The sequence below is a fragment of the Plectropomus leopardus genome, chromosome 11 (assembly GCF_026936395.1).
Source record: "Plectropomus leopardus strain MGB_pleo_1.0 chromosome 11, ASM2693639v1, whole genome shotgun sequence".
Classification (NCBI taxonomy): Eukaryota; Metazoa; Chordata; class Actinopteri; order Perciformes; family Serranidae; genus Plectropomus; species Plectropomus leopardus.
This window is the reverse complement of record NC_142186.1, coordinates 22,297,108-22,315,112: the sequence shown is the minus strand read 5'-3', so window position 1 is coordinate 22,315,112 and position 18,005 is coordinate 22,297,108. Positions and strand designations below refer to the sequence as shown.

At 38.8% G+C, this 18,005-nt stretch overlaps 1 protein-coding gene across 1 annotated transcript; it reads right to left on the bottom strand.

Moving 5' to 3' along the window:
* Positions 1-28: 28 nt before the first annotated feature.
* On the bottom strand, positions 29-17,943 carry mtf1 (metal-regulatory transcription factor 1). Its single transcript, XM_042489748.2, has 11 exons — positions 17,863-17,943; positions 15,597-16,131; positions 10,216-10,454; positions 8,940-9,071; positions 8,616-8,689; positions 7,487-7,620; positions 6,787-6,864; positions 6,037-6,139; positions 5,288-5,955; positions 4,524-4,590; positions 29-3,767 (listed from the first exon to the last, which is right to left on the bottom strand). The coding sequence occupies exons 2-11, from the start codon at positions 16,065-16,067 to the stop codon at positions 3,286-3,288; spliced, it is 2,448 nt and encodes an 815-aa protein (XP_042345682.1). The 5' UTR covers positions 16,068-16,131; positions 17,863-17,943; the 3' UTR covers positions 29-3,285.
* Between the last annotated feature and the right edge of the window lie 62 nt (positions 17,944-18,005).

Sequence of the window (18,005 nt, the reverse complement as noted above, 5' to 3'; positions counted from 1 at the left end):
AGACTTCATTAAGCAGGAGTAACACGCATTTCAGTGACAAGGATAAGGTTTTATTAGTATTATATTGCTCTCAATTCCCAAATGTATTTATCATGTTACTTTATACGAAACAAGCATAAGCAAAACACTTTCACATTATACATTCTTTTTTAAAAATACAAATCCTTAACAATTCCTCTCTCTTTGGGTGTTCGGACATTCCCCTGGAAGCAGATGGTTTGTTTACTATTTTAATATTGCCCAATTGTAAATAGGTTAGGAAATTCTTAATCTCAATTTCCAAAAAAACTCTGGCTATATTTGAAGAAACAATCTACTTCCAATGAAATGTCCCCATCAGTGATATGCTGATGTTACCTTTTCAGGTAAACTTCAGAAAGACAAACCTGGGCCACAAGTCATAAACAGTTTCTCTGCTTATTAATAAAAGAAAACTGCAGCTGTTAAGTTTAACTTTCAGTGGTGAAAATGAACCAACAAATTATCCACATGTCAAATTCAAATACATGAAAGGCTGAGATGATTACATTTATGGAGTGAGCCCAAAATGAAACATGTTTACGCATAATGTGTTTGAAAAAAAAAAAAGCTGCATACACTTGACCAAAAAATAATTCTTAAAACAGAATCATTCATTCATGAAGTACTCCTTCAAACAAATCCAATTGGGGTTTAAACAGCATGTAAAAGGATCACTGTGGTGCAACATTCATGGGAACAGTACTTGGACACATAACAAAGTCCAGAATCACACCACTCAAACATGAAATGAAATAAACTGGAGTTCAAGAAACATGCTGAACGTTGTATGCACTGGAAAGGCAGGTTTTGCCTCTGGAGTTCATATTATTAAATTGTGGCAGAATATAATTGAATGGAGGGAGGAATAAATCTTTGTCTCTGTCTGTTTAAATATCTGAATGCCATATGTAAAATTGCATAGTTGTGTTCATTGACTGTATGCGTGTATGAGAATAAACATTGATGGTATGAGACTCCTGGCAGTAATTTCACTCACCCAGTGCCTTAACGGGGAAATGGTGAGTAAATTAAAAACATTTTTGAAAGTAGAGATAATCCTGATTCTTATACTGCATACATGGAATGGTTTTGAGCACAGAATGAGCCTGGAGCCTTTCACAACAAATCTATCTGCCACCATGGCACATGTAAATTGAGGCTCAACTCCTAAATTTTGGCAAATAGACAAAAAAAAAAAGCCAGACAACTTATGTTACATGCATGCCGGTTTGGTTTGATCCCAAAACCTCAATCAAAAAAATGTAGAATCGCATCACTTGTATAGGCTGCATAAACACTTACTTTGCAAACAGATAGCTGGAAAACAGATTCTAGGTTAACAATAAAGTTTTGTCTCACTGCTTTAGCCTGATTATGATCTGCTGCTGGAAGTGATTGCCTGAGACTCAGTGAAGATGAGCGTGTCGGCATGTCGATGGCAAGTCTGTCTGAAGCAGAGACTGTCAAGGCAAGGAGGCTCATAGAGCAGTTATGTTGTAAGGCCAAGTAGCTCTACACTCTAGTATACAGGGCATAATGCCTTCGTTCTATCATCATTGCATTGTGTCCCGTGTGAAACAATACTGTTAAATTATACTCTGAGCAGGAGGCTATTTGTTACATATATTTTGTTACTATGGGGACTGTACAAAAGCCCAGCTGGCTGAAGAACTACTCAACTAAACACAGCAAAAACTCTTCTGCATAAATGTGACTGGGGAGAGGATGCAAGGATAGAGGGTATACATTAGCTCCAAACTCTGAGAGTTAGTAATTCAAAAGTCTATACAAAAATACAAATTCTAGAATAATCTACAAGTTTCTCAAAGATGTTTACACTAAAATGTATTTACACTGTCGCCAGGACACCATCTTTTAAATGCTACTTTACAGCAGTTGTATACAAAAACATCTGTAGTGGTGCTGCACCTCAGCTAACGAGCTGTCGGATTACTCGCTTTACAAGTTAGTGTGCAATAAACAGGGAAGAGTGCAGCAAAACGTAGGGCTACTGCAAAGTTGGGGCATCTGATGAGAAAAAAAAAACTTAAGTCAGAGTAACAAATTAAGGGAACCAGGATCAGTTATGACTTGATGCATCCCTGAGAGGGTCACAACCCTATAAAACATGGGATGTTGACAGTAGTTCCTTACTGTTTCATTGTGGACATTTTTTGCAAACAAGCACTTCCTCCAGGATAATTTGTTTCCCTGTGCAGTCTACTAGGTGCCTCTTTTCTCAAGCATTCCCCCACTATGTTATTAAAAAAACATTTCAGTAACATAAAAACAACTCAACTTAAAAATACAACAAGTGATTGGAATAAATTAATAGATTTTTTTGCTATCTTGAAGATAATATTATTACCAGTATAATGAAAGAATCAGGCATTTAAATAAATTAACATGTACAATTTTAAATTAGTTTAAGTTATAGGCAACTTATTGATGTATTAATTTCACTTAAAGACAGGCAGGTCGGATCACAGGTTCTTTTCTCAATTAGTAAATAACTGTCAAAAGAAGTATAAAGAATTATCACATTTTATGGACTACACTAGTCTTCCTAGAAAACAAAAACACTGAAGAAATTACTTCATATAGTATGACCGCCATATGAGGGGCTACGTGGTAAACCCCTTTAAATTTCTACTGGGAGCAATGCTTGTTAAAATGAACTTCCTCTATTATACAGTGCATTCTGGTCAGTTGCATACCAGCTTTAAACATTTGTTAGGACCTGTAGTACAGTACAAGGATATACAGACAAGTTCTGTTTTCCTGCTCAGGTGTTTGACCTTCAAGCCAGGAAAATGGAACTTAAGTTATCAGTGCTTGGACGACACTCGTTTGTTTCATTCAATCAATTCAGAGCTGATATCAAGGGTTATTATATACAGTTTGATTATGTTCATAACAAAAGGATCTACTGCCTTTTCCCTGCATACGCTGACTTTGCTAAACCTCAAAACGCAAACTAATCCTGTTCTTTAAAACTCAATTACTGCGGTGAGCTTCAACAGAAAAAGTATCCATAGTTTGTGTCTATATCTATCTATCTATATATATCTATATATATGTTGCATGCTGTTCCTTACAGAACAGAATGCACTGCAGGTACAGGGGGTTTGATGCACACGCTATATAGGGAGAAAGAAGAGGCGTCGCTGTGGAGAATGACTCGAGATGTGGGTGGAATAGATGTCTGTGCATAAGTGGGTGCAACAGACGAACACATGGTGCCAGACTCAGAAGGCAGCTCTTCTAAGGATTGCCATCAGTGGCCATGTTGAAATCATCGGCGACCAGCAGCAGAGCCTCAATGTTGGCAGCTGTCTCGGGGCTCTGCAGGGACAGGAAGTCCGAGACATCCATGTTGGCTAACGTGCCAGACGAAGGAGGGTTTGTGGCAGTGCTGCTCACTATCGTGGAGAAAGTCTGAGCTGTGGAGGAGGAAGAGGAAGAAGAAGAAGAGGGGGCCACCTCACCCACCTTGGAGGAAGACTCAGAGAGGCAGCATGAGGAAGATGAGGCGGTTGGATGCTGTGGAGGCTCTGGGGGTTGTGGCAGCGGGGGAGGCGGGGGCTCAGGTGGTTGTGTCTGTGCTGGGGCTGAAACAGTGGAGGAGGCACTCTTTGAACTCTTCTCTTTAGCCGAGTCCCTGCAGGCACACTGGCACTGGCAGGATTCCTCCTGTTTGATGATGATGACAGGCAGACTGAGGCCGATCTGCTGGACCGAGTTGCCTGAAAACAAACACACAATCAGAAGTTCACTGAAAAGAAGAACCACAAAACATATTTGCTGTCTAAATGCCCTGCAAAGCCTATCAAGAGGAAACAAATAAGATGAAAAATTACTAGCTGCTTGGTAAGAAGAAGTCATTCATTAGTGAGTAGAGAACAGAGTAAATGCTACCTGTTCTGACTGACCTCTTGGTCAACAAGTAAAAATCTATATAGTAAATATGACTTAGAGATAACTTTTCTCCTCACAGGTACATCAACTTTTAAAGTGGATGACACTGCACTCCTTCACAGCCTTCGAAGAGTTAACTTTTAAGAAATTAAAAATTGAGAGATACCTTGTCAAGATTCTTGAGGAGGATAATAAGGATAATATAAATGCAGAACAGAAGAGGTCGATTAATCAATAAGTTGACAGTTCTTACTCTCCTCTTTTCTGTTGAATGTTTTGACTGTTATTGCTCCTGTGCCTTCACTTGCCATTTTCTTTTTTAAATATTATAATGGGATTAAGTTTTAACTGTGCACTATGCATTAATTGAGCGTCAGTGTCTTGGAACTCTCATTTGAGTAATAAAACCATTGTGACAGTACCTTAGTGGAGCTCTCTGGACACCAATCTACTATTTAATGAATCCTATTAAAGCTAAGTACTGCACTGGGTGTCAAGACAAATTAATGATTTCATTACAGCCTGTTGGCCAACAGCCAAACCATGACAGAAAAATACATAATAATATATGCTCATTAACTTACCAGCATTTCCTCCCACTGGTATGGCTGTAGTGAAGAAAACTTTTTCCACTTTTGGACCTCCTTGTGGCTGTGAAAAAACAAACACAACAGGGGACCCGCTGCTGTTATGAGGTTATCAGATTGGTTCTCACCTGGTTCTACCCGAATCAAAGGGATGTTTGTGATGTATTTGTGTTGATTTAAAAGTATTATTTAAAAAAACAAACACTGCGAACACAGTCAGTGCTTACAATGGACATAGCTATTCAAAATGTTTTACTTTACATATTTATATGTTAAAGGTCTGGTGTGAAGGATTAAGTGGCATCTAGTAGTAAGGCTGCAGACTGCAACCAACTGAAACTTCAATGTGTTAACACTGAAGGAGAGCTTAATGCAAAAATCTGAATTGCTCTATCTAGATCCAGTGGTCAGTTTGTCCGTTCTGGGAAAACAACATGGCAGACTCTGTGGAAGATGACCCCCCACATATATAGATTTAAGTGGCTCATTCTACGGTAATGAAAACAAAAAGAGTCTTAGTTTCAGGTGATTAGAAACTTTAAAAAGTTTTACGTAAGTGAATGGCTGGCTCTTTGCTAATCCTCCTATGTTAACATGCAATTAGAGGACAAAATTAAAGAAATTCTTGATTTTAATTTAATGTAATCATGATTTTTTTTTTGCAACGTGTTTTTTTCACTTACTAATGCATCACAAAATCAAGACAAGTATAAATCAAGTTGCCATTTTCTGTGCAAACACTGTGTGGAAGCATTACTCACTGTTTGCTCTGGGTTCTGCTGGCTGTTGGTAGCACTGCTGAGGATCCACTGGAGGTTCTGGTCAGACATGACCAGGCTGGGCTGCAGCAGGTTTGGGGTGGGAGCTATGGTGATGGTGGCAGGGGCGGGAGCCAAACTAGGGCCGGGGTTTGGGACAGGGTTGTTGGCCAAAGGCACGGGTTGAGCCCCAGCTACCAGAGCATCTTTTGCAGTACCTGCAATGACAGACACAGCAGCAGTGCCTGGCGCTGTGGAGGTCAGTGCTGGAGCCACTGGAAGAGGAGCGGAGATGGCTGGTGGTACAGGAGTGGTCTGGGTGGCGCTATCTGGCGGCAGGAATGTGGGTGGCAGTGCCACATAGTTTTGGGGGGTGACATGGTTTGGTGCTTGGACAGAAGCCTGAGCAGGCACATCAGAGATCTGCTGAGGCCCAGTTAGTTGCATGAAAGGGGAAGGCTGAGTGTTGCTGACAGTAGCGGTGACAGAGGCAGGAGTGGATGCCTGTGAGGAAGAGGTCTGACTGATCTGGGGAGGAGCCTCCATGACTGTAGATGTGTGCGAGCAGGAGGATGAGCAGGAAGGATGGAGAGAGAAAGAGATGAGAGACGAGCCATCAGTCACTACTGACTGGGTAGACCTCTCTATGCTGAAGGATTCAGGAAGGCTCTCTGAGGAAGGAAAAAAAACCTCCATCAGTGAACGAAAACATTCAGTTCAATTCAAACTGACAGGTATTGAAATGCACTGACCATTGGGATGGACATCATCTTGGCTGACACTATTTTCAGGACTCTGGAACATGAGCTCAAAGATTTTCACTGGGGTCACATTGCTGAGGTCCAAATTTTGAGCCTGTAATCAAATTAAAACTTAATAAATGCATTAAATGACTTAACTACATAAATTAAAAGAATGTGAATACAAAAATATAATAAAGCTAACAACTGTGATAATAGTTAATTAATTAATTAATATAAACAGAAAAGTACATAATAAATTAATTAAGACATTAAACTTTAATTACAATTTAAATCACAAAATAGTTTACCTAGAACAAAATTGTGCTGTATATACACAAATAAACATGCATACGTATGTATTCACAAAAACAGACATGAAGAATACGCACATATAAAAATATGCACCTATCTACACATATTTAAATACAGAAAGTGTGTATATGTTCTTTTAGCAAGTGATAAAACAGACTTCTCGACAATGGCACATAAATAAGAAACTTATTTCAGACAAAATACCCTGACTTATTACATATAACCTATTTTTGGTCAGGATAGCTACGGTGGAAAGGGTGGTTAAGTCAGAGGGAAGAGATTTGCTGTAGCATCTATGAAACTCTAAATTCCTTTTACAGTTACAATTTATCTTAGGTGTCAAAAGAGATGCCTGTTATTTGGAATCTTTACTGACTATCTTGATCAATGCTAAACATTTTCAATCCACTGTCCGTTTGATAAAGCTAAGGCAAAGGGCAGACTTACATTATGGATGTTCTCTCGTAGCTCTGAGTCTGTAGAGATGAGGCTCAAGTCGCTGAGGCACAGCGAGTGATTTGCATCCTGTAATTAAGAGATAAATTGGACCTGATTAAACTTTGTACTGCTGTGGGATCAAACGCTGAGTCATGACAGGGGAGTGAAATTGGAGAGAATGCAGCAACTACTGTATGTTAATTTGAAAATCCTTTTAGTTGAAAGGAACAGTTTACCACACAAAGTGGGTAATGACACACTTAGTGACATTAAAAATAATCATTCCTTTGAACAGAACAAGCAAACTTTGTTTTTATACAAGTAGTTTAATCTACAGATATTTTTTGAAATGATAAAATTCAGATTTACTGTAGTTTATGTATAATGTGAACCCCTCCAACTGAGACATTTGCATATGTCAGTATCATGCAGGTATTCAGACTTTAATGTAGAGTGTGGCCGACACACTCTTTACAATGCCCTCATTAATGCTCCCCATCTAGTAGCAAAACTTGCCATGTTATGTGTGTGAGAGCATAACACAAAATGCCCTCAACATCAAAAGGCCCACTGGAGTCTTGGAACATAGCATGTGTTATATTCACGTTTTAATAAAGTGAAAATGATGAGGACAAAAGTGTCATGCTGCTCTCGGGCTGTGCGTGGAGAAGAGAACATTGAGTGAATAAGTTACTGTACTCTGACTCACTTCAGAGAGCGGATGGGTGAGGGTGACTGTGAAGGGCTGTCCTTTGTCGTGGCCTCGGATGTGACTCTTCAGACTGTACTGGCTGCTAAAAGTCTTCTCACAGCCGTCACTGGGACAGTTAAATGGCTTCTCCCCTATAGAATGAGCACAGACAGAGAGGGAAGAATACGAAAGGAGACTGAGAGGCGAGAGCTAATCTTTACACCTTAATCTTTTAACTTCAGAGATAAAAGTCCCCTCTTATTTTTAACTTTGAATGGATAACGTTACAAAGAAATGTAACAATGATCCACTGCAGACACAACAAATATCATTTCATGATTTTAGCTAAGTTTAGGATATTGACGCTGGACTGTTGATCTACAACATTTTCAGATCTACAGTTTGGGATAATCAACCATATAAAGAATTGAACAGGAGTGATATCTGTAACTGTTAAGTAGTGGACTCCCCTCCCTGAACAAGCATACAAACATTTGGGCTGTCCATCTGGAAACTTCCTATTTATTAATTTCAAATTTCCATTTGAGGATAAAACCATTGTATTGCCTGAAAACAATGATGTCAAGGGCACTAGCAGTTGAAAATTTGAACCAAAACCAAACTGTGATGGGGATAAAACATCGAAATAATTAATGTATTATACTGATTACTGAATAAAAATTAACTTCTTATTTGGTCCATAATTTCTAAGATCTAGTGGATCACCTTTATGAAGTGAAGTAACTTAAGCACATTTCAAAATAAATGGAAGTTTACAGGTAGATGAAGACAAATTAAATCAGCAAGTGGGAAAAAAGGTACTTCTGGGGCTTATTTTAAAAACTTAGTTTCTTATCCATCAGGTCCAGGAATAAAGCCAACAATATTCAGGGAAGTTATTTGTCCAATCAGTATGGACACTTTTAATTACTGGTCTTTTAACTACATTTCTACACAGACTTCTGTTTAAACAAAATCACATAAAAATGTTCTTGGCTGCAGGAAACATCTTTGTTTGGGCTATTCAAATTAAGTGTGTAGGAGGCAATTTGCAAAATGCAAATCAGGTATAGCTGTAAAGCAAATGCCCTTGTTTGACTTTCCCTTAAAAAACTAAGGTTACATAAAACACACCAGTAATACCTACCTGTGTGTGTCCGTACATGTGTTTTTAGGTGATGACTTGCAGCAAAGGCTTTGCCACAGCCATCGTGATCACACCTGAAGGCAAAGACAGAAAAATAAATCATGTTGAAGGCCAGATGAAAATCGACAGAATTTATATTTAGGGCTTCTACTGAACACTATGAGTAAAACAATTTATATGATAAAAACCCTGAACATTTTATTTGTGTCAACAAGCAAACACTGCAACAGACTAAGAGTGCCTTCTGTGACTAACTATAAGCATCAAAGGTCCTTCATCTTCTACTCAGGCTGGATTAAACCTGCTGATAATGGAAATGCTCACCGGAATGGCTTCTCCCCAGTATGTGTGCGAATGTGCTTCCTCAGGTCGCTAAGTGTGGTAAAGTACTTTGTGCATCCCTCTGATTCACAGTTGAATGTCTTGCCTGTGTGAAGTCTCTGGTGTGCTTTTAGTCTGCAGAGGCAATCATATGTGTTTCATTAAACCACAATGGGAGACATGCAGAGAGAAACACACTGAGCACAGTGGCATTAAATGGCATGTTGACTCCTGCTGCACTTCTTTTAAATGTGTAAAAAGCATATGGAATGACAGTTTATTCCACATTTGGATGACAACATAATATACACAGGCAAAAAAAACAAAGAACAAAAACAACAAAAAAACAAAAAAAAAAGACTGAAACAACCAACTGATTCTGGTTACAGAGAAGAGAACGGCACCGAGGAAGATGGCGAGAGAAAAGTGATGGTACTAAAAAGAGAATCCAGCCATGTGTGGCACTGGTTGGCCGTACCAGCTTCTGACAAAGAGTTGATGGCAGCGGCACAGCTCCACCAAGCCCCAAACATGTTGTCATAGCAACTGAACCAATACAGATCAGAGAGGGCTTGGATGTGGACTGCTTGAGATCACAGCAAAATACAGCAACATCTGAACAGTGAAAATGCAAAATACAAAACATGCCTGGCATTGGTTTGAATGGGCTAAAACTGTAACTGGGCCTGGTGTTGTCAAAAACAGACCCTTAGACATTTCTGAGGCAGCTTTACCTATTTTTTTAATAAGATACACAATGCATTTAATGACCACACTCATCTCTTTACTTATTCATTACTTGAGTAAAAGGGGTCTGAAAATTGCAATGTAAGATTAAAACCACAGAATTTAGGCAACCTTAAATTCCTTTTTCAATCCATAAATTGAACCACTGTTCCATTTATGGATTGTTTCTAGTGTTTTTACATTGTGTAATTTTGTGCTGATTGTGTTTAGTTTCACCTCTGACCAAATAAATGTACTTCTTTGGATAATTAGATTAAATTTGAGCTTTGTAATACTGTGGGTAGAAGAAAATTAACCACACACACATGCCTATCTTTATATTGTATTATTTGTGTTAGACATGTGTGTATTGTGAAAACATCAGTTGGGCCACCCACGTTTAGGCAGGACCTGCCTGTTTATTGACCTGCTATCTTAACACAGTCTAATCTTTATTGCTTTTACTACAGTTCCTTGACAGAACCTGAGGTGATGATGAACTGAACAGCACGTGAGGCAAAATGAAACACAACAAAGCTAAGTAAAGGCTTACCTGTATAATGTGTTGAAGGCCTTCTCGCAGCCTTGCACATCACACTCAAACGGCTTCTCCTTGGTGTGAACACGGACATGGATTTTGAGGCTGTACGAGGTGAGGAAGGCCTTTCCACAGCCCTGTTGATTGCACACAAATGTGTACTCTCCCCGGTGTGTCTTCTGGTGTGTTCGCAGGTTCCCTGCCGTGCTGTACGTCCTGGTGCAGCCTTCGAACATGCACTGGTAGCGCTTCACCTGATAGAGAGAGAAAAGAAGAGGGAAATTAACACTTAAGCATGGCTAAATTCAACTGGACTGTGTAAAATCATGCTCAAACCATGGAAAAATATGACATTACCACTCTGAAAAATTAGTTTAACCTGTATTTCTTAAAGCCAGAGAGAAAGTAAACTGTTAATCCATCTCAGTTATAACCTGCAAGGCCGTAAGATGAAGTGACAGTCTGACTCAGTGTGACCTTTCAGACGGGACCTGAACTCAATGACTCAGCCACCCGTCAGCACATGAAGCGGGTGAGCACAAAGGACAGCAATGATGACTAACCCCCGTGCAATACATCCCCTCCAATTCTGTTTCACAGCAGCAATATCCACTGCAGTATGGCAGTCTCCTGTTCTCTTCAAACACTAAAGCCCTGGGGCAATGTGAATAAAGGCAGCTCATTCTCCTCTTCAAAATATGCTGTCCTGTGTTGAACGCAAAGTCAGGAGGATGATATTTGTGGTGGGCCACCTCAACAAAAGGATCCCTTTTCTCAGCGAACATTATTCTTGTAAATCACTGTCCCTACCCTTTTAAATATCTGGTACATGAAATTAAAAAAGAAAAAACTTCTGTAACGGATCAGGTAGTTGCTGAGTGCTTTCTGTTAAGTAGCCAGCTAAGTGAGAAAAATAGAAAGTGAAAGAAAATGTTTTATTTTTATTTTCATTTTTACACCAAGTAATGAACAACTATACAAAGCGTTTCGATAAGATCTTCATTTTGTTGAAGACATCTGAGATCAGGATATTTGTAATGCAAGACCTTTGACCAAAAGTGCTGCAAAACATCCAAGAAAGCAAGACAACTGAAGCAACATTTTTGAAATGACAGACCTGATGTCGAAATGAAACTGCTTTAAACAATTCATTAAAACTGTCAAACTGTAAATGACAAAACACTTTTAAGTCAAGGGCTGATGCATTGGGTTACATCTTTTCATAAGCAAAAACTTTTTCTTTATGATGTTCTTAAGGTGCAAGTGATAATTTTGTTGGGGATGTTTCTAATGTAACCTTTCCTGACGTTTAAACTGAAGTTTAAATTTCGACTGTCTGACTTGTGTAAAAGTAGAAAAACACTAAGAGAGCGTAAAATTAAAAGTCAAAACCGAGCACAATTCAATCTGTTATGGTAAACACTGAAAAAAATATTTTAAATAGCAATTTGAAACCATTAATCACATTTTTCAATGACTAAACTGTATTTTAAATGCTGCTGAAATGTGCGGCACTTTGCACTGTTATGACCATTATACATTTAGAAAACATGACAAAAACTCACTTAATAAAAACACAAACAACATTTATTTACTGTGTCTTTACATCCCAATTTCAGACTCATCTCCACTCATCAGATTCAAGGGATATCTCTCTCTCTCACACACACACACACACACACACACACACACACACACACACACACACACACACACACACACACACACACACACACACACACACACACACACACACAGAGGTGGATGTCCCATGTGCCAAATAGCACCTTTCTTGTTCCGTCTAGCAAGAAAATATCTAACCAACACCTAATCAATTAATCGCACACATCCCCAGCCTTTGTCAGTTTGAAAAATGACCCATCAGAGACCCTATGATGTTCATCCTTTCAGTATCAATGCTTCACTTCAGGACACACTCTCCAACACAACTTAAGAAAATGACAAAACCTGCTTAACTGTTGTGCATACAATGCGATTGATATAAAGCTGATTAAATTTCCTTTCAGCCTTACTCACAAACACTCATCTGAATGATGGGTAATCTTAAAGCCATTCCTTTTGATTTTAAGGATGTGGGAGAGATCATTTGTCTGGCAAACATCCATGTAAAGCCACTGTAGGTGGCCTGCTAAAACTTGTAGCTCAGTACTGTATTCATCTCCCACTCCATCGTGACTCTTCTCTACCATCAGTTCGATCATTGTCAGCGAGCATTGTATGCTTTGGTCTCCCACATGCATAGTGGAAAAAAGACCACCAGATGAAATGGTTACGTCAGTGTATTTATAACAATATCACTAAATGCTTGACGTTGCTAGCCATTAGGTTTCTTTCTGACACTTGCTGAACAGGAGATTAAAAATTCTATATATTCAAATGAAATAACCACTCTTCTTGGGTGTTCTCTATTCTTGCCATGCTTTTCAAAGACTGGCTAGAACATTTTTTTCTGTGTATTACTATAGCATTACTAGTAGCATTATTTGCACCACATCACAGTGGCCTCATATTTACATCAGCAGCACAATTTACTACATGCTGTGATTTCATGGAAAGACTCCACTGACAGAAAGTACACTTTCATGGACTAAATCAAAAATAATGCTTCTCAAAGAATGGCAATCATCATTCCAGTGTCATAAAAACTAAGCTGTAACGTCAAAACAATGCAGATGAATACCAACTTACAATGGAAGGCCAATGACGGCGATCAAGACAATCAGATAAAACAAACACTGTGCTGGGCGTACAATAGTAACACCCACAAATACTAGCCAACCTCCACCCATAGTATCATGTTTCACATTTTGTCGGTTAGTGACATTTTTCTGGTGGATTAAAAAGCCTTACGGGTGCATAACTTCAAAAAGACAACCCATACACTCGACTTCATGTCAACAAATAATTTTCACTAAAAAAGGGAAGTGATACATCACCAAGAATTGTCTGTCATTTTCTTGTGACTCAGTACCATCAGAAAAGAGTTGCACCATTTTGTTGTTCCAGGAAATGTTAACTACTGGTGCAGTTTCTTCTCACTTAACGACAAAAAAGTAACACAAAATCTCCAGAAAATCTAAATAATAAAGAATCTATAGTATAGTGTCTATAGTAATGTGTATTCATTCACAGCTTCAGTGACATTCTCCCTGGGATGGCATAGGGGTCTACAATTAAAATAATTTTCTCAGTGTTTTCAAAATCCTCAAAAAAAAATTGTAATGCCTAAAATCCACAATCCACAATATTTTGTCTCAAACGTTGTTGTTGATCAAACCAATATTGGCTTTGTCATTAGAAAGTCAAGATTAAAAAAACGCACTGGAGAGGAATTTCTCCCTTGGGGTCTCTGTATTAATAACATTAGAGAAAAAAACTGCACCCACTTTAGCACTCCACCCATCTAATGATGCTAGTGCTATTATTCACAAAATAAAATACAGTCTTACAGAATTAAACCCACATTTAAAACCAACAAAAAGAAAAGAAGAGTATATTGCTTAGGTCTATTAAGATGGCAGTAAATGTCATGCATGATATAAAAAAACAAAATCTTCTATGCTTCTGTGCCTCCTATACAAACTGTAAAATTTCTTTGTAACACCACAAATGGATTTATCACTGTCCTCTCAGGACTTCATTATTGTAGATGTTGAAGCAACTGGTCAATAATTAACAACCTCTCGTTCCAAGTGTTTGGCACAAGAAATGAAAGCTGCATTTCCTTGATAGGAATATAATGTGCATCATCTGACATTTGAAACAACTGACTTAACATAAAACTGAGCCGTTCCCTGCTGTTGTCCTTCAGCACCCTACCTCTTGTTCTACAAAGACCAGCTGCTTTACCAGTGAATACTCGCTATCACGTTATTTCAGTCTTTTTCCACTGATTAGACTGGGATAGATGTCAAAATATGGCATATTAACCACATGAACACAGAGAAGAGGTGTGTTGTGAGTGTGCTAAGCCCAAGGCAAGCACTGGGTAAAAATTCCTCTGTTAGCGAGGTGACACCACCAACAGACATAAGCTGAAGTCTCTGCTAGATTCAGTTGGTAACTTCTACCTAACCCAATTGAACAACCATCAAGCTGCTGGGGAAGCTAATTTTAAAAGACCTTCCAGCATGTTAACATATTTGCAACTGTACATTGCATTTAACCAAAGAAATACATGGAAATAATGACATTTTTTATACTGTTACTAGGATTGTTGAATAATTAATTTTTTAAATTGCAATTAATTGCTGAATTCTAATATTTAGTTGTGATCAATTGTATTTTTTAACACATGTTTACAATAACATTATTTTGCATTTCAAAACGTTTTGAAGCCCATATTGACAAGGTGAAGGAATTCTTATCAGATTGTCTTGATTGGGAATCACTCAATGACTAGTGTGCAGTAAGTTGCCACCTATTCAGCTCAGATTGTAGGTGGTAGCAATTTCAAGACTGTTTAGGAATCCCAGTGTGCAAAAATATTCAAATACAATGGGCGAATATAACATATTTATAATGCATGTAAAAAATGCAACGGACTAGCATAAAGTGGGCGTGTCTATAAAGGGGAGACTCATGGGGAGACTCACCACAATTTTCATTTATGCATCTTGAGGTGAGAGGTTAAGGGGCCCCTGTGAAATGTCCATGTCATTTGCCCTTGCCAAAAGGTAGCCTAACTTTGGAGCGTTATTTAGACCCACAGAATACACTTTCCTTAGGTCTTCTAGTTTCATACCAGTATCATCACTCTACCAGTAAAACTGAGCTCAGCACAGCCTCTTAAAGACCGAAATGTCAGCAGGGATCACCCGCAACACAACAACAACAAAAATAAACATTATGTATGAACTTTCATTGCATTGCGATTAACGTGCCAACACTGACAGCCCTAATTGTTACATTACGCATCTCAGTTTTGGACAGGTTTAATCATTAAACCATCTGCTGGTCTGTTGAGAAATTAGCTGGAATGACTGGAAAGGCCTCCACCAACCAAACCAAGCAATAACTTCAACAATAATTAAACCAAACCAAGCATTACATAAACAAAACCAAGTGATTACTTCATCACTAACCAAACAAAACCAAACAATATTTCAACAATGAGAGCTGACCACACTCTAACCTCACCTGTGTTGTACCTGGTGTGAAAATGTATTTACGCCATGTTACTGAATAGAAGCACAAAACCTTGATACAAAAAGTAGCTTCTTATCAAAATCATTGTGCACCTGCGTTCAGACTAAACATTCAGAGTAATATATATATTTTTGAGAACATGACAAAAGAAATTCCCTTGGTAACCCATCAAGCACATATACATTTTATCAGTACATTTTGGAGGAGATGCACCCTTTTAGGCTTACCTCTCTCTGCTTGGTCTCTGGGCACTCAGAGTGCAGGGTGAGGGTGGCCCCCTCTATGTTGCGTGGCATCGGGGTGGAGCCTGGATTTATAGTGAACTGGATCTGGTCTGGAGAAATAGTGTGGTGCACATAACCCTGTGACATGCCGTCAGGGTCGGTCATGAAGGCCAAAGAGCCATCCTCCTCATCACCATCTCCTTCCCCTTCGGTTAAGAAGGTGACCCCATCTTCATCCCCTCCACAATGACCCTCCTCTTCACCCTCCTCATCTAGCCGGATAGGGTCCCGCTCAATTAGCACTGTGGTTCGGTCGTACACCCGACCAGAGGACGACGAAGGCTCAGCAATCAGATCATCATCTTTGTCAAAGTGGATCTTGTCCTCTTCTTCTTCTTCATCGTCATGCCCCAGGGGATCCACCTCCACCTCAAAGTACATCGGCGCCTCTGTATGAGGGCCATTGTCACTCATGGTCCCTGGCGCCTCTCCTTCCTTGGCAAGGAGGACTGCACACTCAAGCTGTTGACGTTACAGCCTGAAATACAAATTTGATAATTATTATAAATAAGTAGGGATTTAACGATACATCGATGTGGACCTACATATACACAGTGATCAACAATCCAATATTATCAATGCAACCCAATGTCAGCTGAAATGGGCTCCAGCCCCCCCGTGACCAAATGGAAATATCTTAATAAAGGTTGCAGTGATATACTGGTTTCAAGGTATAGCATGGTATGAACATTGACAGTTATCATACTGTGTGCATCTGCTTATCTATAGTATTGAAAAGGATGTAAAGGGACAGAGAATCTCACCTTTATGTTTTATTTTTAAAAGGGAGATTTTTTACTCATACTTAAGTTAAAAACTAGTTCCAATTCTAATGAAGTGTTTGTTAAACCAAAAAAAAAAATAATTTAAAGGTAACTGCATTTGATAACAGTACTAGTTTTATATCGCATAACACGAAACCATCTTTTCTGAGAAATTATTATTAAATCATGAAAATTTAAAACCACAGCAACCCAAGTCTAAATTTAAAATAATTAAGAGTTGAAGCAGACTTCATATTTTCTGAGAGCCTGTTCCAGACATGTGATGTAAAAATAAAACTGAAAGCTGCTTCCTCAGTAAACAAACCTGTCCCAAATGATTCGAGAGGTTTGGACTGTCCTCGACATAGCAGATCTAACGCAGCACTGGCCCACGTGAACACCATACACACAAAATAAAGAGACCCAGTGCCTTGTTAAAAAAGCTGGAGGCCTATTCTGAGAGAAACAGTTACCAGCGCCAACTCAAATCGGTAAATGCCAATGAAAAATATCTTCCTGAGTCAATCAAATTTAATTATTTCACTGTTGAAACACGGATTGCTCCCTAGTAAACCATGAATGACAGCACAAACGTGCCCCGTTTAGGAGAAACTCACGTTACCGAAATCTAGAACTTTCTTATTTCAATGACAGAAGTCACGCGACAGTAACGTTAGCGGCTAAACTCAGCTAATATAACTGACATGATTGATGATTTCCCATCGATTAAAACTCCCCCAGCTATTTTTAGAAAAAGTAACAAGTAACATATGAAAGATGTCACTCTCACTTGACAATGCCATCTAACTTTGCCATATTAGACATGACTAGCTAGCGTTTACAAACACACGGGTGGCCCGATAAACACGCCAAGTTTACCCCGTTAACTGACAATACACTTACGTTAACCTACCTTAATGTCACGGTACCGAGGCTGTTACCAGTATAACATTAGTTAGCGTACTGTGTAATAATGCATTAGTTTATAATATCCTGATGTTAGTGTAGAGTACATCTTATATCATAGCATTACTAGCCTCAGATGTGTCGCTAGCTTCCTGCTAATTACAAATAGATATCAAAACGTATTAGTGTTGCGTGTAAGGTTATTTTAACATTGAATAAAACGACTATCGTTATCAGCATTTCTTCAACTTGTGTCACAAACAGGACCCTTTTTGTCTTTTTATGCGAGCATTAGATAGCAAAATTCAACTATCTTTTATTTCTCTGCACATGTATAGCTTTGCTAGCTAACAGCAATTTGGCTCATAGCTTAGCTAGGGGAGCTAGCAGATAACGTTAACCAGCTCACTGTCGACAGTTTATATTACCCATTTTCCTTACAAGGTTAACACGATTCATGCTACAGAGTGATACACTAACAAACACCCCGCAATGAATGGTTCACGGACTAAAAGGAAATTACATTAAAATGTATTTACCTGCGAAAATTTGACGCTTATCCCTATGCTTTAGATGTTTGCCACTTTCTTCCTATCCCCTCCCTAGGATACCAAACAACGTCACGGACTCAGCCATTCGTGATGAATTATGGGAAATTAAATATCATCCCTAATGCTAAATT

What these genes read in the sequence shown, in the direction of transcription:
- mtf1 (XM_042489748.2), bottom strand. Translation starts at nt 16,067, where the DNA reads ATGAGTGACAATGGCCCTCATACAGAGGCGCCGATGTACTTTGAGGTG. An exon ending in ACTGGGGAGAAGCCATTCCG is followed by an intron (nt 8,690 to 8,939) that starts GTGAGCATTTCC and finishes CTTTGCCTTCAG; the next exon opens with GTGTGATCACGATGGCTGTG. An exon ending in ACATGTACGGACACACACAG is followed by an intron (nt 7,621 to 8,615) that starts GTAGGTATTACT and finishes CTCATTCTATAG; the next exon opens with GGGAGAAGCCATTTAACTGT.